We start from the raw sequence: 27,867 nt of genomic DNA on the forward strand, positions 1-27,867 counted from the left end.
CTTTGCAGCAGCAGAGGAGCCGGGAGGATGTCAGGGTGCTGTTGCGGGACAAAATGCGGACAAGACTGGGCTTGAACACCGATTTAAGGACGTTTTAAACGGCACAATGTCCCGGATGTGGATGATAGCACCGTACCGAGAGGAGTCAGTGCGTGACAACCGCAACTAAACCGCAGTGCCGAGAGGACATTCTCAACTAGTTTGAGCAAAATGGATGGGACGATTTGGAGGGTGCACTCTTGCAAGGATGCCTCACTTCTGCAGAAAATGTAGTTGCTACCAGTCCTTTTTTTCTGATTGACATAACTGGGATATTCTCTGGAGCTTTATCACCCACACAACCTTGGTAACGATGGAGAGTGGAGTGTTTCTGTCCTGCCTGGACCAATTCATGCTGAGCCCTCTTGTCACTTGGGTAAGAAATGCAGAATAATATGATTTCCTGCCTGTGATGTAATCCTGTCATGTTGTTTAATATTCCCTTTTTATTTAGGTGAGGACATTTGTACCACATGATGGGGGCATGCACTTGGACTTCTGTGAGTTACTGGATGGAGTCTTTCTTAATGACATAATGACACAAATGTAAGTCACAGCTTTGTTCTTACAGCTTAAAATGTATTTGTCACATTTTTAATCTCAGTTGTAAGAGGTGTTCCAGGTTTGTTTTGAAGCTTTTGGCTGTCATATACTTGATAAAGCATGTGCTGATGGTGATTAAGTACATCATTCACTAGAAACCATACTAATTCAGTATTGTGTTAAATAATTGGGTATCTTCTCCCATAGCAGATAATGGTACAGTATTAAGCGTCTGCTATCAGTCTTACCCAGGCACTAACAGAACTGGCTTTGTCACCTTGCAGCAATGAAGGGGATCTTTGTAGTCTGCAGTAGTCTTTAAATGCAACTTCCCTTATTACTTTACAGGTTTGGGTTTCTCTAAAAATGTTACAATTAGCATTAAAGTTACAGACACTGAGGGACAAGACTACAAAGACATGACTCCCAAGACATGAGGGACATCATAGATACTGTCAAGACGCTACTTAAGAGATTATGATTTGGGTGCCTTATGTTCTGAGGGACTTACCCTCACCCATAAAAAACACTAACTGATGGTCCTCTGGCAGTTTACAATTGGGATACACAACGATATCCGCATGTCACAATATTCGAGATAAAAGATTTAAAATACAATATTGGCATTTGTTTGTTTGTAGCCTTTATTTAACCAGGTGAAAGCCCCTTGAGATCAAAAGATCTCTTTTACAAGGGTGACCTGCAGGACATTAGTTACACATGTAACATAAAAACAACAGAACAGGCATTGGCCAAAGACGAACATTTCCTATGATATGAGAGGCTGATATGTTACATCAAAAATATTATTAAAGAGGCCTGTTTTACATGTAAACAAGTTTAAGAAGCTTTCTTCTTTTGTCAAGCGAATGTGAACATTTTGAAGCATTGCATTTCATACATTCATTCATTCATTCATACAAATGTGCATGTATGGATATCAGCAATCATGTTCGAAAATGTTGACATATATGTTGCTAGCAATCCACTTTTCCACTATTGACGTTTACTTTCTAGATGTATGGATTTATTGTTTGGGGAATAAAAAGTCAGAAAAATAGTTTAAATGTCTTTCCCAGGGACTCCAAATCCTATAATGTCCTTTTTTGTCAGTCCAAAACCCTAAAATATTCACTTTAATACTACACAACAATATGAAGTCGGATGTGAGGGGATAAAACAGCATTTTTGGCCATTTGTGCATGAAAAATAACTTTAACGAATCATCAATTATTAAAATAATTGAAGATCGACTAATTGGTGGATTCATTGCTCCAGCTCTGTGAGCTGTGAGCTGACAGGGGGCAACACTTTAATGTTCACGTTAGGACGAAATATCTCTTTTATTGTAGAACTAAAATAGAAGAGATACAATAGAAGAGAACTGGTAAAAAAACAAAAACTGATGACCCATGCACTTGTGGATAATGCTGTCTAGCCCCCCCCCCCCCCAGATCTACAGTATCCATTCATCCCATCTATCCCCCAGGGTCACAATAACCAGCCTTAAATGCAGAACAATGCAGAGGGAAGGGTTGTGGAGGGGAGGGGATGGAGGCGGGATAATCTCACGGATTGGGAGACCCTCTGGGATTATGGCCTTGTTGCTGGTGTTTAGTAGCACTGGGACACTGATGGGAGGGAATGAGGGAGGGATGGGGGAGGGACATAAACGGTGATGGAGACAAACAGACACAAAAATGTGACATTCTGGCAGCTCTCTGTCTCTCTTCCATACATGACGTCTTTCAAACTGGCACATCACAATAATTACTTTATTGATTTATGTTAATATACATGAACGTGACCTCGGTCATTTCTGCGGAGCTCAATATTGCTTGTTGGGTTTGTGTTTGTTTACATAAGAGCGTCACCAATCCACCAGAATAAACAGCAGGGTTTAACATTGTAAGACTTGAATGCACATTTCTGAGCGGAAGAGTAATTTTATTTAGTGTTATTCACTTAGGATATTTAAAGATTATTGTATTTCTAATGTTTGAATATTCTTAAAAGTGAATTGTCTTAAAAAAGATGTACAATATTGTGCTATTGAATTATCATTATAAATTGGTTTTAAAAAGGCCGACAATATCATTAATCGCTATTATTTCCATGAAGATATATCGTCCAACAAAAGTTGTTATTGTGACAGGCCAATCTGTACCCAAGGCCTTGAATACATTTATATATAAGTAATCTTTCCTGCTCTCTGCTGCCCTCTAATATATGACAGTGCCACCCAAGAATTCATTAGGCCCGGGCCAACAGCCCAAAAATCCAGTCAAAGTGTTTCCTTTGGAAAGTCTATTGCCACCCCGCTTGGCTCGAGAACAGTGTGGTTTGTTGGCTGAAAGGATGACGACACACCGGCTAAAGATAGGAATGAATAGAGACCTCATACATGTTTTCATGGCGATCGTTGTTCTGGGGCTTCTCTCTTTCCACTCCACTGACAGACATTTGTTTGTGAGCAGCAGACATGTGAAGTGAAATGCCTTTGTGTTGTCTTCAGAAATCCCTCGGCTGTTCAGGGTGCAAACAAAGTGAGCAGGGATCCAAGTCAGAGGGTCCAGAACCTGAACTCCCTCGTCCAGCAAATCAAGACGTACTATGTGGTGAGTGTTCCCTCCCCTTTTGTCTCAGCCATGTGAAATATGTTATATAAATTCTCCAAGCTGCTAAACTTTCCATCTCTCTCTACATGGGATTATGATATAAGAACACTTACATTCTGCCTCAATTTTGAATGATCCATCACGCAAAATCTGGCTGAAACATGTCCAGTCCAGATAGTTGGTCAGTAGCATTTGTGTCCAAGCAGATCAACTAGTTCTTCTTAAGATGCCTTCCCTAAATACCAGCCAAGTACACATCAGTGTAATCTGCACATGCTGGACAGAGCTTTAGAGTGACATATAAAGTCATAAGATTCATGGGCAGACATCCCTGATGTTGAGTCTTGGATTTGATGTCTGTGTCGGAGAAATTAAGTACAACTCGAGCTAAGCTGTCTTCTGCTAAGATCTGCTGAAATAAGAAGAAAAGTAATTTCACTCAGGACGAGACAATCAAGTTCTACAGATTAGCTCCGCAAAGGATTGATGGGGTTATATTCTTTTGTTACAGCAAATTAAAAGGATCTCTGATCATCATATCGAATCCTTGATTCTTGGTAACATTGGTCTCAGCTCTAAAACCATGGACCTAACAGGAAGAAAACATTAGAATGACTTTATGCTTTTTATTCATGCCTTTGCTCATTAAAACAGATCTTATTCAAGTGCACTGCAGTCAAGGTATAAATAGGGCAGCTCTTGCATTTTTTTAACGCACTGTCACAGAAAAACTACATCCATACTGGTTACATTTTGGTTATTTCTGTGTTTTTAGGGCAGTCACATTAAAACAAATTAGACTTAAAAGTCTGTACATCTAAGCTAGCTGCTCAATTTCTTAGTACAATTGTACTTTGAGCTACATGCTAATGGCAGCATGCTAACAAGTGTACAAGGACAATGCTAACATGGTGTTGGTTAATGGGCATGATGTTGAGATATTTCAGTTTGGTGAAAAGTGCTGAAACAATTGTTAGGTCTAGCCATCCTAGAGTAATGTTGCTAGCTTACCAAAGAGCCACAAGATACACTTCAAAACCCATTCAATTGGTTCTAAAATGCGACATTTTTAAAGTTACCTAAAGGACAAACAACGGTTTAAAGGTCCCATGTCTTGGCCATTTCTACTGATCATAATTCCATTGTTGAGGTCTACTAGAATAGATTTACATTGTTCAATGTTCCAAAATCACATTTGTTTCTCATACAGCATCTCTGTATAGCATGTGTATTCACTCTCTGTCCTACACGGCTTGTTGGAGCTCCTGCCCCCCCTCCCTGTGAGCCCAGTGTACTCTGATTGGTCAGCTCGCCGACTCTGTTCTGATGAGATCACCACCGTTACAGCGGAACATCAGTGATTATGTGTTACAATGGCGTTTGATAGCAACCAGAAAATGACACCAGCAATGACAAACAGATGAGAATGCTGCGTGGGGTCTGGGTGCCGTGTTGGCGGGACGTTTCGGGACTCGCTGCCCCGCCCTTTGAGGCTTGAGGAGTGGACAGTATGAGCTGGATTACTGGTGTCGTTTCCTGGCTGCTGCGTGGGGTCTGCGAGACAGCGAGACACCGCGGAACTCAGCCTGAGCACACACACACACACACATACACTCACAGTCAGGCTGTTCGCCACACAGTTCGCCACACACTCACAGCCAGAGAAAAGAGAAGGCTGAGTCAGTGTGTGTGTGTGTGTGTGAGGAGCTCCACGGATTGGTCCATTTGGTCGTCGTTACGTCACTTAGACCAGGATGAAAAAAATGGAAAAAGAGAAATCTCCAACGAGGCGTTCTGGGGCAGCACAGACAGGTCTTTTCTGTGTTAGAGTTTTACTCGCTACAGGGTGTACTTAGAGGGTTGTGACTCTGCAGACCGTTTACATGCAGAAAAACCTTCATACACACAAGGGGACGGGTGATAACCGGAAAAGCATGACATGGGCCCTTTAATGAAGATTCAACTGGTATGCTCTACATTGGTAACTAGAAAGGCACTCTCCAAATGCCTTACCATGCAATGTTAACGAAAATGAAAAATATATTGTCTGACGGCCTTGTGACCCGGGTCTGGTCCAATGTTTATGGGTTCTTTCTTAGCCTGTGCCAAACCCTTTTTACAAAACAAGTTTCTCGTTCAGAGTTTCCTCTTACCTAAAGAGACTGAGACTTGAGACTTTCTCACGGCTCCATACTGCATAATGACTATCTGAAAGGAGGGGTTGATGGGAGATGCATGGCCAGTCAGATGAACTTTCCTTAAAGGGTCAAAGTGGCAGTCACTGGGAAATGTTGGCAGTGGGACTGTATTCCGTCAAAGGCTAATTGATTCCAGTCTGCAGGCTTTCATGGGTATGGATGTCATGTCCTGAACTTTACATGGTCACAGTTCCTCGTCAGACGTTATTAGCAATCACTGTTTCAGTGCACACACTCACCACCAGCACACATGCTGTACACAAAAACACAAGTGCTGATTTAACGGCTGATTCTAGGCAGTACTTAGAGAAACTGGCTCCGTCATCGTCCCATTCAAAGCGCTCCTCTATTTCTTGGCTGTGTTTCAATACATGTGTCCAGGCAGCTGCTATGTGCTGTACATACATACGCTCCTGTCCATTCAAGATATTTGGCTCTACTGCAATCTTCAGTGTCGTGTCCTTTGTTCGGTCTAAAATGTGCCTCATCTTCCTGTTGTCTCTTCCCATCTCCCTCTCTGCCTGTTTCTTTGCAGGAAAATCTGAGACAGTTAATCATGATTCCTCTGCCAAACGTGTTGCTGCTTGGCAGGACTCCTTACTGTGGTATGCTCTTTTATTCCTCCTCGCTTCTCTCTAGTGGAGCTGCTGAGTCAGTATGTGGTTGGAAGCCTGATTAGTCTGTTTGCTCATACTCAATATGCTCTCCATCGATTTCATTAAGATGAAGACTTGTGTTTTATAGATTTAGTGTCACGGCTGAACAAGTTGCATAAGAACATCTGAGTTTATCAAACAAGCAATGTGTCCTCATACATAGTGACAATATGTTCCCTTATATTTAGAAAAACAATATAGTCAAAATGACAAAGACCTCAGCTTGCTTACGCCACAACATTTATTGTAGTAATGAAAAGATATTTGCAGACAAAGCACAAATCAATTGAAAGGATAATTTACATATTAGAGCGGAACTAGCATATTAATGTAAAGGATTTATATTTAAAAGATGTTCAATCTAATCTAATTCCGTGGACAATACAATCTCTTTTTACTTTGCACCTATTGCAAATTATAGACAACATTGTGTGTAATTTGCACATTAATTGAAAACAGGAAGAGCATTGTTTTTTAATACTTAAACAAATATATATCTTACTTTTTATTTGATTTAGATATTTGTTTATTTGCTTGTTTGTTTGTGGCAGTGGGGAAATGTTATTTAAAATTATATTAATGGAAAATGTTGTATTTCATAGTGTTAAAAAATGTAAAAAAAATATTGCGGGGCCTAAAACAGCCCTGCTAATCAAACCAAATGAACTCGTAGCAGTAATGTTATTGTTAATTGCGATAAGAAAAACGATAATACTATTTTCAATTAGTGAACAATGAAAATGAGGTCACATCAAAAAGACTTCCGCAGTGAAAACGTTGACAGTATTTCCTCACAGACTGACTGATAGATCTCTGATCCAAGTTCTAATAGAGTTTTAACTCAATGGCACTCCATCAGTCTGATACCCCCTCTGCATAGTGATGGCAGGGCTTTGGGGAGTAGTGACCCAAATTCACCAGCGCTCTGTCAACGTAAATCCATTCCAGCAGCCCTCAGTACTTTAACCCGATACCTTCTTTATCAGATAATGACCTTTTTATCCCCAACAGAACAAAGTCTGGAGGAAATGAAGAAGCTTCTGCTGCTGCTCTTGGGATGTGCTGTCCAGGTAAATTCTGACTGTGAGATCAGTTCTATTAAGAAATAGAGCTGTGGAGATCTAAATCTGTTCACGCTTTGATTTTCAGTGTGAGAAAAAAGAGGAGTACATCGAGAGGATCCAGACGCTTGACTTTGAGACGAGAGCTGCCATAGCTGCACATATTCAGGAGGTATCTGACTTTGTATGACATGAGCTTTGAAAAGCCCCAGCTGTGTCACAGAGGAAATCTATGTGTGTATTGTTGTGCTTGTCAAATAAACAGGCTTGGGTAATAACAGATTACGTGTAACTGGGATTATTTAGTGGGATTACAAAAAATCTAATACGACTGTATACACAGCCCAGTTTACATTTTTATTCAACAATTATCTGATTACATTTTTACGCAGTTGCAGCGACAGCATTTTGGGATTTTATATATATATATAATTTGTATAGAGTAAATTACTTAGAATTTTTAAAGTGATTCCCAACCCCGCAAATAAATATGATGGACACGGTTGGTTTTCCTGGCCAGCAGTGATGTTATTGGAGTAAAATAAATGTTAGGTAGAAGTGGTAAGGATTTTTTCGGAAAGGAGGGAATTAAAAGTCTAAGTTATTGTGGAGCTGCATATTGAGGATCATTTTGTATTGTTTTTATATTATATTAGCTGTTGTCCCTGCGACCCTGACTGTCCCTTTCCATGTTGACCAGTTGACCCTCAGTCAGGAGAACGTGGTGGATCTGCAGTGGCTGGAGTCCGGCGAGGTGCATCCGGATGAGCTGGAGGTCGTAGCAAGAAACATGGCCGCTCACCTGCGACATGTGCTGGACCAGAGGGACAACCATCTCGAGGTAGATTTCATAGTCATTCATGATTGCTTAGATGTTGTATTTGGGTATAAAGGTGTTGCAAAGTGTGCTTGATGGTGAGCTTTTGTACGTAAAAAATGTGGTATTGAGTCATTATGTTAAAGCTAATCTGTAACCTGTCCTTTTCGCAGACTATAGCAGAGCTGATGCAGGAAAAGGAAGGAGTCTTTAGCTTGCTCAATAGCCCCTCCAGCCCACATTCAGGGAGCTACTCTCCCAGCATGCAGCAGCATGCGGGGACTCAGCAACACCTGGCAGTGGAGCTGGCCGACTCCAAGGCCAAGATCAGACGACTTAGACAAGAACTGTGAGTAAAAAACAATTGTTATTATTTACAAAAAATAAACAATAAGGTTAAACAAGAAATAACCAAAAAGTGTATTATAGGAGTTGGATTAAAAGTAAAATTACTGAGCAGGGGTAATCTTCCAAGAGATAACAAATTAAAAAAATTAAAAGAATAAAAAGACCATACCAAAACAAAAAAAGTGAGATCAAAGTGGGGAATTTACAGATTTGAGATTATACTTCTCTGAAAATAAAGTCTTAATTTTGGCTAAAATTGCCCTTATAACAGTTTAACATATAGTTAACACTACCAGGAGAATAAAAAATAAAAAAGCCATTTAACAGCAAACATGCCAATGAATAGGAAAGCTGTTGATCTAGATACAAGGCGTATTGGATGAAATCATAAATATTTGCTGGTAGAAGTTTTCAAATCCTACAGTAAGTGATTGTTTCTGGGTACAGTCTGAGTTTTACCACAGGATGGATGATGGTATAGACTCTATAGAGTGTAGCCTGTCCTCTGTGGAACTGCCAATAGAGAGTGAATGAGAACCAGAGAGATACTACAGGATAAGCGATGCCCCTGGGAGTTTGGCCCACATTACGGCCAGCTTGGCAGGTTCCATGGTTGCTCACCACCACTGACCCACATTGGATCTGCAATTCAGCCGACACACACACACACACACACACACACACACACACACACACACACACACACACACACACACACACACACACACACACACACACACACACACACACACACACACACACACTAACCCTGATCCGATCAAGACCTCAGTTCCATCACTGCTCTCGGTCCCATGTTGCAGGCTGTATTGTGCTCTCTTGTTTAGACGCTCAGACACACTTACTGAGCAAACACAATGTCACTTAAAGCATCACGTACAGTATAGCCCTGGCCGTTAACAGCTCTTTCATGTGCATGCTGTGTGTTCATCAGAGCCTGCTTCAGCTCTTCCAACATGTATCTGTTTTCAACTTGTGGGAAATAAAATGAAATGTAGTTCGAGGAGATTTAAGTTAATGCTAAAACCTAATTGCAATTATTGCGACAGTGGCGATATGATTGGGGATAATAGAGGAAATTATCATTTATAAAATGTCATTCACATTATAAATGAAAAATATATTAAAATAATCATTTTGTGATTTTTCTAAGGGGATCTGTAATAAACAAGACTTTTTCATATAGTTGGTTGTAAACTTTTTGTTGTCTGGGACTTCTCTGCAGAAGCTAGATACTATTCAGAATCATTTGTTCACATATTTGGCCTTTACCAAATATTTACTTTGGATATTACACTATTCTATATTGCGATTTCAATAAAATTCAGATTAATTGTGCAGTCCCAGTTGAAATCAAATCTAGTATTGTGCAATGCAAGTTTGTAACAACGTTTGCAACTTAAGGTGTAGAATTACCAAGCATTTGAATTTGTCCTTTTGTGTTTGATCAAATGAGCCATTTGAATATATGCACTGAAAAAGTAGGAGGTAGACCACACCCACTAACCAGCCATTGTTTGTCTTTCCTCACCGCTCATCCGACCCCACCAGAGAGGAGAAGAGTGAGCAGATGCTGGACTGCAGACACGAGCTGGAGAACATGGAGACCGAGCTGAAGAGGATCCAGCTGGAGGTTTGAAGACTGAAAAGAAACGAAGGAAATTAGAGCTCCTTCTGATGATGACACACAGTAACCTCCTGACCGCGCTGCAGATTACACAGATTAATGCACACCACTCTTAGACACACAGACACAAACAAAGCTCCTATGGATTTGTCTGATCAGGAAATTGCAAAATGTATTCCCTTTTTAACCCTTGTACATGTTAGACATATAATGTCCCCTGTCTGAACTAACTGTATCTGTATTTGCCCTCCGTCTGAAATGTCAGTTTAGCGCCTGTCACTCTTTAAAAGCTGCGCTGTCATCACTGTATCTGCACTGTGTGGCACATTCTAATTATACAGTATATAGTATAGTTGTGACTTTAAAAAATAATACCTGACACCTCATTTAAAGGCACCGCTTCCAAATTAATCTGGGCGCATTTATTCATGGATTGAAGGTATTGATACTTTCACAGTATTTATATAACACCTGCACATGCTTACAAATCTAAATCTCATTCTATACAATATGGGACTTTGAAATACATATAATCTAACAAACTGACACTGACATGAAACCGCTGAGATACATTTTCAAGAATGATGCAAAACTCCAGTTTCTGCTATAAACCTCTGTCTCAACTTTGACCAGAACTCCCAGCTGCTTGTAGACGCCCGCGCAGCCCGCACCTACCGAGACGAGCTGGATGCCCTGAGAGAGAGAGCCATGAAGGCAGACAAGCTGGAGAGTGAAGTGGGACGCTACAGGGAGCAGCTTCACAAGATAGAGTTCTACAAGGCCAAAGTGGAGGTAGATGCAGTCTATGATTTACTAGTGCATTTTAAGACCTGAAATTAGGAATCACTGAATGCAACAATCACGTATTGATGAATCTGTTGTTTTTTTGCATTTCAGGAGCTAAAGGAGGACAACAGGGTGCTACAGGAGACCAAAGAGGTGTTGGAGGATCAGTTGGAAGGCTGGAGGGCACGCTCCGATCAAATCCACCAGCTGGAGAAGCACGGTCTGCTGCTGAAGGCCACGGTCCACGACATGGAACAGGTCAGACTGCTCAATAAAGGGAAAGTCAACATTAGATCCCTCAGTTCCTTTCCTGCAGCTGTGAAGAATCTGTTGTCCTCTGCTGATACTTCGTGTCTCCACTCCAGGAGCGGGAGGCAGATCGAAGGCGCATCGAGGAGCTGCAGGAGGAGAACCTGGCTCTGTGTTTGGCTCAAAGGAGGAGCATGGAGGAGTCGCAGCACCTGGGCTGGGAGTTAGAGCAGCTCTCAAAGACCACTGAGAGCTCCCAGGGTAAGAGATGGCTGTACAGTAAGATCAAGTAATGGGATAATGAATGGCTGGGATGATCGGAATGGTGGGGTAAGTAGGGAAATAGTTACTATAACACGGTCAGCACTTTTTTTCTGCTTTAGAGATGTTTTTTCTCTGGATTAAAATGTATTTTATGTTTCAGCATTCCATTTTTCTGCAGTCAGTTTGAATGTCTGTTGAAACATGACCTCCTAGAGCAGGGGTGTCAAACTCAAATACACAGTGGGCCAAAATAAAAAAATGGGTACTAGTCGAGGGCCGGACTGGTTCAATGTTTATTGCAGAATTTATTGAAATTAACTTATTGCACATATTAAACCTGGAACTAACAAAGTTTAAATTATTGCCTATAAAAACAACATTAAACATTAAATAATCAGTTGCATTCATTTCTTATGGCTCTATCTGCAGCTTTTCCAGAGTCATTTCTTATGATTACATTTTTCCACAGGCCAACAACAGCTTAAAAAAAACAATTTCCCTCAAAGAGAAAACCAAAGTGTGCTGCTCTCTGATGCTAGTTCGAGCCAGATACTTGGCTTCTCATCTTGGGTGCAAGTTCATCAATGTTTGGGGTCAGGCTCTGAGCTGAGGAGACCCTCAGGATTGAGTGAAGGTGTGCGTGCAAAATACCGGCGGGCCAGATCTAATAGTAATTAAAAATTATCCTGCGGGCCGAAATTAAATCCACCAAGGGCCTGATTTGGCCCCCGGGCCTTGAGTTTGACACATGTGTCCTAGAGCGGCACATTCAGGAGATGTTTGACCAAACATGGTCTTAGTTTGAGTTTCCAAGTGTTGGAGATATCGGCCATTAATGTTTAACTCTTGCAATGTCAACAGCCTCTTGTATGAGTAGAGGCACACTTCAATCTTTGTGTTATTAGTGTTGGCAGGTCAAGAAAGAAAAGAGTTCCTCCATGATTGTTGGTGCATTGAGCAACAGAATCTACTTCCATTATATTGGAGAGAAGGCAGACATCTTTGTCGACGTTATCTCCAGCTCTCGGAAACTCCCACCAAACAATATTATAAATGTACAGTATATGTAGCTCTACATGTATATGGAAAAATAAGTATTTAAGATTGTTGGTGTCCCTTTAAACACTTTAAACATTCTGGTACTGGCTAATTGAGCAAAACAAGACTCAACAAACATTGAAACTGCAGACATAATAAAGTTATCCACGAGTGTGTCTAACTCTGTCTAAAAAAAGCCTAAAGGCACTTTTTAATGTCTACAGCGAGTCCTCTTGTCCTTCAGTTAATTGCCACCATGTGTTTGTGTAAAGGCCAGCAGACTCTGAGCGAGGAAGTGAGTGAGAGGACGTGCAGTCGCATGCTGAAGCTGGAGAAGGAGAACCAAAGTCTCTTAAGGATCATCGAGGAACTCAGAGCTGCCTCGATTAACAAACATGGCCGCCAGCTGGTTTGTAGCACCAACAACTGCACCTCCTCAACAGATGAACCCAGGGAGCTGCAGACCACCTGCTCAAATACCCAAAACCGCACTAATGTAATCCCATTCAGCACAGTGACACGGCAGACGCTGAATGGAGGTTCAAACCGCCATCAGCAACTCGTCACTGAAGACCTGGAGGAGGTCCAGAGTCAGATCGTCCTCACAGATAATCCAGACCTCCATGTTCAGGAGAAAGGACAGCTAGAGGATGGAGACGATGGAGATCATTTCAAAGAACTGATGGAGGACTTAGAAAACCATCACAACAGGCTCCATTGTTTTGTTGGATCACGTGACCGCTCCCCTGGCTCAAAGAGCAGCAGTCCCTGCCACGACAGCATCCTCACAGGTCTGCCAACACGCTCCTCCTACGCCAGCAAGCACACACAGCGGCTGGAGGCCAAGTGCAGGGCCCTGGACACAGTGAACCTGCATCTACAGACTTCCCTCGATAACACCGGTAGGTTGTGTGGAGCAAAGCCACATTAAAGGAAAGCCTACCCTTATATATTCCTGAAGAAGACTTTTTTCTTGAGAGCCACCAAAGTCAACTATAAATCTAAAAGCTAAGAAAAATCGAATTGAAGTAAATGAGATCTGCGTTAACAAGAGCAAAATGAAAAAAAAAGGTTACTCCTTTTTGCATGTAAATGGTCTGCGAGGTTAAAATCCCAACGTTCTCTCCCACACACGTCCCCCCCTGCTTGAACTCCTTTTTTTTACTTCCATGACATGACATCACTATGTAACACGTGCTACTATTGGCTAGCATTTCAAAACATTGTACGTGACTTGCTAAGGGACGGGACATCCGGCCAGCTAACCAATCAGAGTAGACTGGGCTCTGGTTTCAGACAGAGGGTGAAAAGATGTGCTGCAGCACAGGCAGTATGAGAAGAATAAAAGCTTATTGAACGTTAAAGCATGTAAACATGTCACAGTAGAGGCACTAAATACAGATGTGAAGCTGAACATGTGCATAATAGGGCCCCTTTATAGACCACGTCAGCTTAAACATTCTCACACTTTCGAAAACGTTCTAGATGATAACAACTTCTATAATATTTTAAGGTTTAAGTGAAAAGGCATGTGTTATTGAAGTATATGAATGGCTAAATGGGACTTGAATTGTACTACTTCATCAAGACTTTTGTAAATGTTTTTGATTCTATGTTCACCGTGGAGGCATGTGAGAGAAAATAGAAGAGTTGGGTGAAGGAAACCTCAGATGCTATAAAGTGTAATTCTTCCGCCCCCCTACATCTCTTTAGACCGTAAAGTTCAGCGCCTGGAGGCAGAGGTTCAGGAGCTGGAGGCGGAGAACCACAGTCTGCAGGCCACCTTAGAGGAACTTCGGATCTCTGCACGACGCCTGGAGCAACTGGAAGCAGAGAAGCAAAGCCTGGAGCAAGAGACCACAGTCCTGGAGAGGGAGAAGAGGCAGCTGGAGAAGGATAACCGACGTCTCCGCCAGCAGGTAGGTAGGCTTGTTTTTCTAAGGACATTGTTTGAAAAACCTGCTTAGCCCTTAAATAACTTGCCACTGTTCTACCTTCCTCTGTCTAAGGCTGAAATCCTGGAAGCCAACTTAGACAGCAGCAACGTCTGTATGGCCAGCCTGGAAAGGGAGATGCGTTTTGTTGCAAAAGAGGTGGAGGAGTTAAGGGAGACTGCTGAGAGGGTGAAAGGCCTGGAGAGAGACAACAGAGAACTGAGCAAGCAAGCTGCTATCGACCAGAGGACCCTGGCCACCCTCAGAGAGGTGAGGGGGGGAAGTCTGTGCTGTCCAGTTTACGCTGACTGAATAGATAATCTAACCGGACCTCCCAGGACATTTCACCGATAAAGCACTGTTTTTCAACAGGAGAAGGAGGAATATTCTCTTATCTTAAAGTCACTATTTTTTTGTGTGCAATTTTTTAAAACAGCTCCTTTAAAAAAATGTTACTTGGCCTGGGAATTACTAAGAGATGTAATAGGGTTTTTTAGGTGAATTTACTGAAATGTGGGAGGGGATAATATTCCCAAAAACGTATTGAATTTTCCACATTTAAGTTGTAAATTCATGAAGATAAAACTTTAATATTCTTTTTACTTGGATATAATTCAAGATAAAAGTCGTACATTTACAGAAAAAAAGCTCACAAATTATCGAAAAACAATGTTCTATCTTTGCGAATAAAAAAGTCATACATTTGCAAGTTTCCAAAGAAAACATAATAGACTTAAGTGAGTTTCATAAAATATGTTATTATCAACAAACAGGGGCGCTGCCAGGGATTTTGGGCCCCGTGAAAAGATAATCACATTGGTTACTTACATTTTTTTTTCTTAAAGTTCTAAAATTGTTTGGGGCCCCTGTCAGTCACGGGCCCTTAGAATCGTCCTAACTTTTCACCCCCTTATAGCGCCCCTGTCAACAAATGTCCCTTAAAATATGTAATCCACATATACTGTCCCTCTCTAGGAGCTGGTGAGTGAGAAGCTGAACACCCAGCAGAGAAACAATGACCTGGAGAGGCTGGCCCATGATTTGGAAATGCAAGTCCTGAACCAGGAGAGCGCACAGCAGGCTCAGCGAGAGGCTCCAAACAGCAGGTGGGAGGTCCCATCCTGTACCCTTTGAAATGAATATTATGAGTGTTATTATGCGACATTTGGTTAAAAAAAAAACTTCTGTCCTTTATGCAGCAGGTTCAAGATGCTGGAGTCAGAATTGGAGGCGTCTCTGAAAAGATCTCTTCAGATTAAAGAAGACAAGATGGCAGCTTTGGAGGCTCGTCTGCAGGAATCCTCCAACCTGAACCAGCAGCTGCGGCAAGAGCTCAAGACTGTACGTCCTGCCACAGAATGTCACCGTTTGAGGCCTATAAGTGTCACATTCAAAAGAGAAGAGTATACAAAAGACATTGTACTGATTTGACGTGACTTTTGACCCCACAGGTGAAGCAGAGCTATGAGGCGTTTCAGCAGAGGCAGGAGGAGGAGTGGACAGCCTCAACTTCCTCCCCTACCTCTGAGACTGGAAAGGCAATGAGCGAATGGCTGCGTGAGAGCCAGGAGGCTACGAAAGAACTGCTGAAGCTCAAAGACCGTCTCATTGAAGTGGAAAGGAATGTAAGTTGTTGGCCTTTATCAAAATAAAATACCTAATCGTGACCATTACATACAAATGGTTTGTAGACACGCTTTTGGTGTGTATTATGTCAAAAATAGAACAAACCATGTGCTTCATTCTCTTTGATGCTTTTTTTATTTGCTCTCAATTTTCTGTTAGGAGAGTTCAAATCTGCTCGAACCCAGGAGTGTTTGATGATGAATCCCACTTGAACATAAACTGGAACGCTCGTGCTAATTGTTAATCATTAGCATAGGTGATACCCACTCAAAACTAAGGGCCGGTGCAGATACTCAGGCACATGCCCAGCAATTGCAGTTGTGAAATTAAGCTATTGTTTAAGACAATTAAACAAAATAAACATGTGATTTTCTAAAGAGTCAGTGCCGGCGTTACAGGAAACATCTAAGAACATGACAGTATGTAAGCCATTCAGAAGCGGAACTAATGCAATATCATCAACAGTTTTTTACTCTCATCGGGGATGAATGTACACATTTTATTTTGTTAGCTTAAACACTCTTACATGCAATATTGATCTAAATGTATTATATGAAATGCATCCCTTTTTGTTTTCTAATGTTAAACTTGTTTGGCTTTGTGGAATGTAAAAAAACAAAAGCAATAGGAAAAAGAAAAAAGAATTCCATCTTCCTAAAGTGCCCTTGAATACTGAAAATGTATACAAAAAATAATAGCACATGGTGATATCCTAGAAACCAATGGGTACTAAGAAGATAGGGGGAAAAGTGGACACAAACAAAAATAAAAGGGAACTCTCTTTGTATATCGCTTCCTGCATGAGGCTAAGTGTGCTTTTACATTTGACAGTAACCCATCTTCTCCCCTGCAGAATGCAACACTAGAGGCCGAGCGTCAGGCTGTGCAGGCGCAGCTGAGGCAGCTGGAGAGTCAGTGTGACTGTCAGCAGGCTCAGATCCTCGCCCTGCAGAGGCAGGCCGCCTCGCTGCAGGAGAACAACACGGCCCTGCAGACACACAACGCTAACCTGCAGGTGACCACACACACTCTTCTCTCTGTGGTGCACTTAAGCCCTGTAAACACAAATATAATTAGTTAAAAGTGAAGAAACCACTGCAAAAGTATCAGTGGCTCAGTCAGTAGGGGCTTGGACTGGGAGCCATAGGGTTGCCGGTTCAAGTCCCCGAACAGACCTAAATATGGAGTGTGGACTGCTACTGGGAGAGGTCGCAGTTCACCTCCTGGGCCCTGTCATGGTACCCTTGAGCAAGGCACCAGACAACCCCCCCACTCCCCGGGAGCTGTGCAATAGCTGCCCACTGCACTAGTACTGTGTGATGGGTTAAATGCAGAGGTCAAATGTCACTGTGTGTGCTGTGTGCATGTATGTGGGACCAATTCACTTCTCTTTCTCTCTGTTATTTTACTATTTAAATGATGATAGTGGACGATCAAAAGCAATCAAACATATATTTTGACCTGTATAAATTAAAAAGACACATTAACCTCTAATCCCTTCCTTCTCCAGGTGGAGAAGTCCACTCTGAACTCGCAGAGCGCCTCCCTCATGGCCCAGAATGCTCAGCTCCAACAGAAGCAGTTGGGGACAGTAGGCGAGCGGGACGGCGCCGTGCGGGAACGTGAAGATCTGCGCGGTGTTCACGAGCAGCTGCTGCGAGATCACGAGCGGCTGGCGGCTCTGCACGAGCGCCAAGCCATGGAGTGCGAGGCCCTGATGGGAAAGCACGGCTGTTTGAAAAACGCCCATCGCACTCTGGAGCTGGAGCATCGCACCACAGAGGACAGGTATGATTATTTAATGGTCATATATCACAGACTGCTCCAGCTCCGCTGTCACACAGACGGGTGCAGGAAAACATTCCTGCCTTCTGTAATAACACTTTTCAGCACCTCACCTCTGGCTGGCAGAGAACTCACTGCTCCATAGTTTGAGTTTCTACTTTCGTATAAAAGACCTGTAATATTTTGGATCCTGTAGTATTTTGGACTTTTGTATTTTAATTATCCAAAATATTTTATATTGCTTGGTTTATATTGTTTATATTTGATACAATATTTTTCATTTTATTTTTAATTGTTAATTCTCTTTTCCACTTGTTTAAGTAAGTATTGTATTATAAAGTCTGAACACACTTCTGCGACGAAAGAATTTCCCAAATTGGGATCAATAAAGTATCTCTCTCTCTCTCTCTCTCTCTCTCTCTCTCTCTCTCTCTCTCTCTCTCTCTCTCTCTCTCTCTCTCTCTCTCTCTCTCTCTCTCTCTCTCTATCTATCTATCTATCTATCTATCTCTCTATCTATATATCTATATATCTCTCTATATCTATATATCTCTCTATCTATCTCTCTATCTCTCTATCTATCTCTCTATCTCTATATATATATATATATCTCTCTATCTATCTATCTCTCTATCTATCTATCTCTCTATCTATCTCTCTCTCTATCTATCTATATATCTCTCTATATATCTATCTATATATCTCTCTCTCTATCTATCTATATATCTCTCTCTCTATCTATCTATCTCTCTATATATCTATCTATATATCTCTCTCTATCTATCTATCTATCTATCTCTCTATATATCTATCTATATATCTCTCTCTCTATCTATCTATCTATCTATCTATCTCTCTATATATCTATCTATCTATATATCTCTCTCTCTATCTATCTATCTATCTATCTCTCTATATATCTATCTATATCTCTCTCTATCTATCTATCTATCTATCTCTCTCTCTATATATCTATCTATCTATATATCTCTCTCTCTATCTATCTATCTATCTATCTCTCTATATATCTATCTATATCTCTCTCTATCTATCTATCTATATATCTATCTATATATCTCTCTCTCTATCTATATATCTCTCTATCTATCTATCTATCTATCTCTATCTAAATGCTTTTCGCCAATAATAATACGTGTTTAACATCTGTTTGTGATGGTGGTGTGTTCAGGTACAATTGCCTGCTGCAGCAGCGCACCAAGCTGGAAGACCTGGAGAAAGCTCTGAAGGAAGAACAGATGAGGATGTCCCTGGAGAAAGAACAGCACAGGAGCACGGCTGCAGAGTGCAGCAGGCTGCGGGACGAGAAGGACTGGTGAGGGGGTGAACACACTGATGAGCACCCACACACTTTACCAGGGCATAGTGGCAAGACTAGACTAAGAATACTTGCTCAAGTTGTGCACTTACATAGAATTTAGAGGTACTTTATTTCAGTATGTCTATGTACTGTAATCTTTCTTTATACTTTTACTCCACTACATTTCGGAGGCAAATATTAATATATATTTCACTAAGACATTGAATACATTACTTTACTATTGATTATCATAAGAAATGTTTACAAAATAATATGTTATGATGTGTGATTGAAGGTTAAGCGACACTGCACATTGATTTAAACATCATTTGTTAGTGATTATTATTATTTTAATTGAGTTATAAAACATATGTATGATTCTGAAAAGGGCCGTTCTACATAATGAGTGCTTTTTAATATTGTAACGTTCAGTATTTTTTCATGCAATTACTTCGTACTTAGACTTGATTTTGAATTCAGAACCTTGAATCGTTTAATAGTATTGTAACCATGTAGTATTGCAACTTGTACTTAAGTAAAAGGTCCACCGCTGTACAAAAAGACAAACATGAATTTATTTGTATTTTCTTTAAGGCTGAACCAGACGTACCGTCAGCTTCTCAACGACAACGAGTCACTGACGGTGGACCACAAGCAGCTGAAGAGCCAGCTGAACGAGGCCAAGCTGGAGCACACCTGGCTGGAGGCCGACTTCTCCAAACTCAAGAAGGAGTTCCAGCAGCTGGACATCTCCTCCACGAAACTCACCAACCAGTGTGAGGTACTGACTGTACCTCAGCTCCCTCTGGAAAAGATCACTCTTAAGAGGCTAAATGAGCTGACTCTAATAGTGCAATATGTTTGTGTTCAACCCATTAGTGTTTATTATACTTTAATATATGTATTATTATACTACATTTCAGTTTTTGGGCAAATCAGACTGCTGTCTTTACTTCTTATGAAAGGCCAGAAGAAGAAAAAAGTAATGTGCCAAAACATTGAATATAGTATGATAGGAAGATTGGTGTTTAGAGTATGATTAGGTATTTTGTATCTATGAATATATGCACACATATAGAGTGTTCAAAACAATATTGATAAAAATACGTTTTTCCCTCAAATTGGTCCAAAGTACAAGACTTTAGACCAATCAGAACAGATGTTGTGGGTTTTTCCCTACTAAGGATAGTGTTTGGGCACACAAGGGTTAATCATTGACAATACGACATGACTTGATAGAAATGTGTTCTGTTCAACGTCCTGCAGTTCCACAAAAGATAGAAATTAAACATCAAAGTCAAACATAGGTACATGTCTACTGTGTATATAGTTTTCACATACAGACACACCTACGGGCACTGGTCACATGTTGAAAAACTCTCATGGCCGACCTCTATACTTCTAAACACTTATATGTAGGGTAACGTGGATGGATAGTGTGTGTGTTACATACCTGCTTACACACATGCGGCTGCTTCTCTATGTGATTTGTAGCTGATGGGGCAGTTGAAGGGCAACATGGAGGAAGAGAATCGCCACCTGCTCTGCCAGATCGAGACCCTGATGCTGCAGAACCGGACCCTGCTGGAGCAGACCATGGAGAGCAAGGATCTGTTTCACGTTGAAGAGCGACAGTATATGTAAGCAAATAGGGCCAACAACATGATAAGATAACGATGATGAGATAACGATCCTAAGATAACGATCCTAAGATAACGATCCTAAGATAACGATCCTAAGATAACGTAGCAGCAAATAGGGTCTTCTGTGTTGATTTACACCATGTACCACTAATTAGCTAATCAGCTAACGCATTACGCCTTGGTGTTCGGTACTTGAAGACACTTAAAATACAATTAGCATCAGGCTGACAATTATAATTGATGATCTTATTAATGTCTTTCTCTTCTGTCTCTGTTCAGTGACAAGCTTCATGATTTGAGGAGGCAGAAGGAGAAGCTAGAGGAAAAGATAATGGACCAGTACAAGTTTTATGAGCCGTCGCCTCCTCGCAGGTAAGAGACTGTGATTTCTTTTTTTCATGACTATGGAGACATGGTTGTGACATGTCAGATTTCAGTAATCACATCACTGTATACTTTTTGATCACTATGTAGTACTTCACTTAATACTAAGAGTTTCTTTTCAGCTCAACACACATTCGTAGTACTAATACACATTTTTGTTGATGAGACAATAGATGATGGATCAGGGAGCTCCATAGTCTTCTGCATCTCTGTATGGCAGAACATGTCTATGTGTTCATTGTCTTTCAAACCTGCATTGTTCTGTTTTTGTTCCCAACTAACTTCCTGAAGAAAATCAATCTTAAGCTGCTAATTAATCCATTAAAGTGGACCTATCATGCTATATTTGAATAATATATTGTAGGGCCATACCTATATAAAACATGTCTGCGATTTTTTTTTTTCAAAATACCAAACAGGTCATGCATTTTAGCCATGCCTCATTTCGCTCTATTTGCTCTTTTTTAGCCCTGTTTTTGCAAGGGCTGAATCTGTGAGAAGTCTTCTTCGCTGCTTTTGTGGCAGACTACACCGCCACCTACAGGCCTGGCATATGTACTACAGCGTCTCAAGCGCTTTCGAACGGCAATGGCCGTGGCTGTCTCCTCCTGATAGGTGGAGAGTTGCCCATATAGGCGGAGCTCCTCGTTTCTGACGTCAGAGAATTTTCAAATCTGTATCAGTCTGTATCAGATCCGTTGCAGCCCCGTTTTTACAGATTTGGGTGTGGAGAAAAAGAGAGAGGGTTGTGTTTTCTGACACTTGGTGAGTTCCCTGACACACCAGGGACACATTCATATATAAAAGACGTACAGAAGTACATTTTGCATGATTGGTCCCCTTTAAGTTAACTTTGTTTTCTTTACTGAAAATAACCGGAGCCTCTAATGCCACCACGAAAGCAGCCAGGGTGAACCAAAAAACTAAAGTTCTGGGCTTTAAAACCAAAACAAGAAGCTGCAAGATAATAAAATGCTCCATAAAGCTAAGAGGATTTGCAGAGTTGTACAACAGGTACATTGATAAGAGCAGCTTTAAGTATCCATTGTTTACTTCAAACAATGCATTTTAAAAGGATATTTCATATGTTATGAAGAACCCTACTTCTAACCATCCAAACTATCCCTTTGCTAGCCAAACTCACATCTGATTGTTGATATATTGATTTCTTCTTTATGTTTAAATCTACCCTTTCGCAGACGTGGAAACTGGATCACCCTGAAACTGAAGAAGTTGATTAAATCCAACAACCGTGAGCAAGGACCCGACTGCCCGCCCACCCCCACAGACTTGGGGGGAATGGAGACGCACCTCGTCTCCCATGACAACGGCTCCTTCATCAGCTCAGACGGCTCCGGAGGCTCGGCCTGTACCTCGGCAGGTGACGTCATCTCACCCCAACGTCACAGCAGTGAGTACGACCTTATGGATCTCACATCTCCCATTGACTTGGTGGAAGCGGTGTCATCAAAGTACCAAAGTCCCCCCCCCCCCTCACTGCTTCAGCCATAGACCAGGAAGTGAGGTCAGGCAGGGCACAAAGGTCCTTCAGTAGTGTGTTCATGTTACGTCCAGACATCTCCCCGAAGTCTCCCTCCCCCTCAGCTATATTCAAGGACACACAGCAACTCAAATGAATGGATTTTAAAGTAAAACTGTAATAAATACTTAAATAATGCAGATACTGCTTTGTGTTTGAATGTAAATGAGCATGTCTCCAAGCAGTCATTTAGTCCTGATGCATGATGTGTGTTTACTTTCCTCAATATTTCTTCCATATGTGTTTCTTGTTTCCTAATGTATTTCTTCATTCCTGCCTTCCTTCCCTTTTGTCCTTTCCTTCCCTTCCTACTTCTCTCCTCCCTTACATCCCTCTCTCTGCTTGCATCAATCCCTTTGTCTACCTCCCTTTGCTGTTACATCATAGCCACCAAAATGTTTCCCCGCATGAGGAACAGACTGAAGGACAGAGACAAAGTCAAGTCCCTCTTCCGTCGTTCCATGTGTAAGAAAGACTGTGGTCCCGGACCCTCATCTTGACTGGAGCCTATTGTTTCACTGCTAACTGGATAATACTAAGTATGACAGCGTTTAAGGGCCGTTGTAGGTTTAAAAATAACTACAGAGCCAGCAGAGGGGGGTAATATTCAAAATCAAACTCAAATTGTACATTTACAATAAAAAACCTTTAAATTAAAGAAGAAAAAAATGAAACTTTGGGAAATTTGAGACTTTAATATCGGTACATTTTAGATTTATTTTCACAATAATTTCTAACTTTATATTCTCAGAGAATATTAAACCTGTTTTATCGTACATTTTGTTGATTTTTCTCATAATATTTCCCCCTTTATTATTTACTATAATCTCAGAGAATATTCAAGGTTTTTTATTTTGTGAATTTTTGTGTTTTATCTTTTTTCCTAATTTCCTTAATTTCTTTTCAGTTTAAACTCTGAAATTTTACTTTTTTAACTGGAAATGTTACCCCCCTTTCCTAGTTCTGCAATTATTGTTATTTAACCTACAATGACCCTTAAACGCCATCAAGTGCTTCTATGCTTGAGTATTTTTGTTGGTACCACTTTACACTAAGACTACCCTTATAAAGGATTCATAAAGGATTTATAATTAGGTTATTAATTAGGTTGTAAACACTTTATTAATCATTAAGAACCATTTATAAACCAGTTCTAACATAGTTGTCATACATCAACACAGGCTCACTATTTGCAAGATGACTAAGCCTTATATTGGCTACCTAGCTTACTTCGTCTTCTTCATCAGCCAACATCCTTGGTATCTGTTGTTCACTGAGTTGATTCTCCCCCCTTCCATCTTGATGTTTCTTGGCATCTCTTTATGACCATTTATTTACGAGTTACTAACATTTATAACTGCCAAAAGGGAGCCTTATTGTAAAGTGTAAAACACATTCCCATTTATTAATGAGTAATTAATGTTACTACCATTTCTAATAAGGCTTAGCGGTAGGCTACAGATACATGTGGGCTCACTATGTTGGCAAGCAGCCGGTCACAGTTGCCCTGTTTATCTCATGTCTTGTTATTATTATTAAGGATTTATAAAGTGTTCACAACCTAATTAATAAATTAATTACAAACTATTCGTAAACCCTTTATAAGGGTAGTCTTATTGTAAAGTGGTACCTTTTTGTTCTAGGTGCCAGAACACCTATATAACCATATGTTGAATAGGAATCATCACTGTTTACAAAAAGGTGGACAATCACCTGTCATGTGTTAGCAACTGTTCCATCCCAACCTCATTTCCGCACACTCACTGAATATAATTGAATATAACATATTCAAGCCTTTGCAGCGTGTTGCTATTTTGAAGACAATCTGGGCTATTTTCATCAGAGGTCAAAGAAATGCTGCATTGCAGGAGGAAACTGGTGCTGTGTGAGCTAGCAGCTGTACTGTAGGGATTAGTGATGTAAAACCATGATTTGTGTGACAATTGAGAGAGCGAACCATCCCCGTGTCCATTCACAACACCATAGAACTACCTCTTAAACTCCATGTTTACCCTCCTCCCCTCATCCACCTCCCACTTCCTCCACTCCTTGCTCCAACAATGCAGCCCTAAGCAGCTTGGTGTCCCCCGCCTCGGCCCCGCTGCGGGGGGAGCGCTGGGCGGAGAGCGCAGAGCGGCTGGAGGGGTCCCAGGCCGATGTGGACGAGGACAGGGAGACCACATTGTCCTCATCCCCATCCACATCCATATCCATGTCCATCCTCCACCTTAATCCTCCCACCGCTCCACCATGCAGCCACGTCACCATCACAACCTCTGACACCACCGACTCTGTTCCAGATGTTTCTGAGCTCTGGGTGACAGGTAGATGAGGCATTCATGAGCTTTTTATTTTAATGTCATCTTCATTAGTTAGATGCTATAATAAAGTGTAGGTGAGTGGAGCTAAGGCGGCCCTCTTTTCTTTTTCTTTTTTTCATGTTGAAAAGTCATCATATTCATTCAGGGATTTCTCATGTTATGCCCCACAGACAAGGATTCAAATGATAGCGCTGTGCCATGTGACAACGACGAGCTGCAGAATCACGGTAAAGCCCTGCGGATTCTCGTCTAGAGGATTCAGCAAACATTCAGATGTATTACCAGCGCTGGAATTAGAGCAAATCCATCAAATTGCAATCATGACCTTGTTTCGTATTAATCTCTATGCTGACCACAGAGGCCAACAACTGTCAGAGAAAGACTGGACTCTGCTGCCCCCTGTTGGTCATTAAGGATATTGTGTTGATTCAGCTGACATGATTTCCTGATAGAAATGAATGTGTGTATTTATTGTAGCTAAATGTTGAGAGTTTTGTCTATTTTGCTTTGATAACAAATAATGTACTTTTGAAAAGAAGTTCCTCAAACAACACAATATTAAGTTTTTATGAAAATGTGAAGATATACTAAACTTCTAGACTTTTTCAAAGAATGTTTTATGACATTAAATGGCATACTGTAAGCCTACTATGACTTTTCTTTGACATATAATTCTGTGACTTTTACATTTGTATGACAAAAACAGCAAATCTATATATTTTTTTTAGTTATAAGACTAAGCTGAGTAAAATAACTTATATTTCTACTCCAGAACTTGGAATGAAATCTGTCATACATTTTCAAGATCTCTCAAGGTCTTTCAAACTCTTCGATTAGTTATTTGCCTCAAATGTTTACATTTTTAAGGATTTCAAGGACCTGTAGGAACCTTAAAAATAATGACTCGTCTGCATAAACAAACATAACATTAAAGAAAACGTGTAACACAAGAAACAACTGTCTCAATGTATGTCATCACCTGGGAAAGTTTTACTTAAATATTGTACACCTGTAGTGTTTCCCCTTAATTATAATCTCTTTCCAGGGCTAATTGGCGTCCAGAGTCGAGCCCAAAGTGAGAGCAGCGGTGAGTTCAGCATGAGCATGGAGAATGAGCCATGGTCTAACGGCAGCAGCCCCATCCAGCAGCCCCCGTCACGCCGCTCCTCCTCCTCCTTCCAGCCCCCCAGCGATACCTCCACCCCCCAGCACACACTGAGGCAGCAGCACAAAGGGAAAGCCTCCACCATGCCCATCGCCCATCACAATTCGGAAACGCAGTCGACACCAAAACAAAAAAGCCACGGGCTCTCTCAGGACTTCTGGCTCACACGGGGTACAAAGAGCATCCGGAGGGGGTCGAGGGTGAAAGTGACGCGTCGCTCTTCAGATACAGTGGGCACAGTCAAAGTGAACCCAGGATGCAATGGGGTGAATTCAAAATCGAGCTCCAGCCAAGTTGAAAGTACTCGAGCCTTGGCTTGTTCACCTATCACAGTGCTGTATGTTCAGGGCAAGTCATCCTCAATGTCCGGCTGCCTCAACTGCTTCTCCACCCCTCTGGGGAAAGAGGGCAGACTGAGGGGGACGCCCACATGTCTCCCGCGAGCCAGCAGCGTCATTTCCACAGCAGAGGGGTCGTCTCGACGCTCCAGTGTAAACAGCGACTGCAGGGCGAAGGCTGAACCGCTGTCCGTACAGGTTTCAGAGGAGAGCCATCAGGAGGAAGAACCAGGTCAACTCGAACTAGAGACAAAAAACAGTGATCCCATTCCTCCAGTCAAACCTCCCAGAGACCCAACCGCTGTTGTTCCCACAGATGACCCGAAACCCCCCGTGCAGGAGTCACTTCTGGGCTCCTCGTTCACTTTCAACTCTGTCTTCTCTAACACAATATTCAGCGATTCTGTGGTTCCAACCATGAGCAGTCTGGATGCCCTGGACAACAACCAGACATTCCTCGGTCTGAATCCAGATCTGGGGCAAAACTGTCCACCTGAGACAACGAAAACGCTGCAGAACGAGCAGAGACTAAATGTAACACGTGACGCTGGGCTGGAGAAGGACAAGACGCTCACCGTTGCACGGAAGTAGCTGTCACACGATTAAATATTGTGTAGGAAGGCCACTTTTAATCTCGTCAACCGAAGCACACAATTATCTGTTTCCATTGTATTCCATCTGATTATACAGCTATGTAAGGTGTAAAAAAAAGGTGTTGTGATTTTTCTCCCACACAGCTTTGGCTCATATAATACACCTAGTTCATATAATTCACCTAGTACATTAGTTCAAGATATTCACAGCATTATCTTTATCCGATCGGCGATCGGTCTCTTTGCACAAATTATGTTTGATATAAGCGAATGACGTATGGATAGATTTCCCTATTTTCCCCGTTATTAATTAGGTTGTTGTTCGGACTCGAGCCTGTTTTTTATTTTTATTTTTCCACACTGACAATCCTGTTATGTATATTTGTGTTTGCCAAAATATTTTGTTAATTTCTGTCGTTTCTATTTATGTCCTGATACTTGAACTGTTAAGTTAGTATATGATTTCTGTGCTGTTAGACTTTAATGTGAGCCTTGGGGAAATGTGACATTCACGTGTGAAAAACTGTAAATCTTGTAAAATAGGATGTATACCTGAATGCTATTTTCCCTTAAATAAACAAACCCTCTACGTAAACATTCAATTTGTCATTCTTTTATTCAATTAAAAATGACACTTCCATTAATGCCGAAAAGCACCTTGCTGAGTAAATATGTTGATTGAAGAATTGAATGCAAGTTGTTTGAGAAAGATGTTGTGGGGTTTTTTGGACCATTAAATATACATGTAGCAAATATGGGTGCTGATTTCCATATGATTCTTATTCAAGGTTTCCATTGCCCATCTACGGCCATCTCATCTCAATATTGCAGATATTATATTTTATGTTATTTGTTGGTCAAATTAAATCAATCATTCTCCATCTTGTTTTTTTCAGATTTTATTAAAGCAAAAAACGAGAAATGTTTGTTCCTTTACCAATACATGTGTATTATTATT

The 27,867-nt window shown here is 41.2% G+C and overlaps 1 protein-coding gene across 3 annotated transcripts; it reads left to right on the forward strand.

Annotated features, from left to right (window-relative positions):
* Positions 1–27,486, forward strand: ccdc88aa (coiled-coil domain containing 88Aa). Of its 3 annotated transcripts, XM_034094970.2 has the most exons (29): positions 1–415; positions 494–585; positions 3,098–3,200; positions 5,934–6,003; positions 7,066–7,124; positions 7,204–7,287; positions 7,816–7,956; positions 8,106–8,281; positions 9,850–9,931; positions 10,559–10,717; positions 10,823–10,969; positions 11,077–11,221; positions 12,535–13,164; positions 13,976–14,181; positions 14,272–14,466; positions 15,172–15,302; positions 15,396–15,537; positions 15,648–15,821; positions 16,676–16,837; positions 17,333–17,610; positions 18,797–18,940; positions 19,520–19,706; positions 20,420–20,565; positions 20,848–20,940; positions 22,152–22,363; positions 22,880–22,957; positions 24,559–24,816; positions 24,984–25,040; positions 25,859–27,486. In XM_034094970.2, the coding sequence occupies exons 1-29, from the start codon at positions 353–355 to the stop codon at positions 26,905–26,907; spliced, it is 5,463 nt and encodes a 1,820-aa protein (XP_033950861.1). In that variant the 5' UTR covers positions 1–352; the 3' UTR covers positions 26,908–27,486. The 3 variants fall into 3 exon arrangements, with proteins under 3 accessions (XP_033950861.1, XP_033950918.1, XP_033950996.1); XM_034095027.2 differs by lacking the exon at positions 24,559–24,816; XM_034095105.2 differs by lacking the exons at positions 22,880–22,957; positions 24,559–24,816.
* Positions 27,487–27,867: the final 381 nt, after the last annotated feature.

This window comes from Pseudochaenichthys georgianus, chromosome 1, assembly GCF_902827115.2.
Source record: "Pseudochaenichthys georgianus chromosome 1, fPseGeo1.2, whole genome shotgun sequence".
Taxonomy (NCBI): Eukaryota; Metazoa; Chordata; class Actinopteri; order Perciformes; family Channichthyidae; genus Pseudochaenichthys; species Pseudochaenichthys georgianus.

Bases quoted from the DNA above. Each gene is read 5' to 3' on its own strand.
- ccdc88aa (XM_034094970.2), top strand. From the start codon at position 353: ATGGAGAGTGGAGTGTTTCTGTCCTGCCTGGACCAATTCATGCTGAGC. The intron at 416-493 runs GTAAGAAATGCA...CTTTTTATTTAG, and splicing joins TGAGCCCTCTTGTCACTTGG to GTGAGGACATTTGTACCACA. The intron at 25,041-25,858 runs GTAAAGCCCTGC...ATCTCTTTCCAG, and splicing joins CGACGAGCTGCAGAATCACG to GGCTAATTGGCGTCCAGAGT.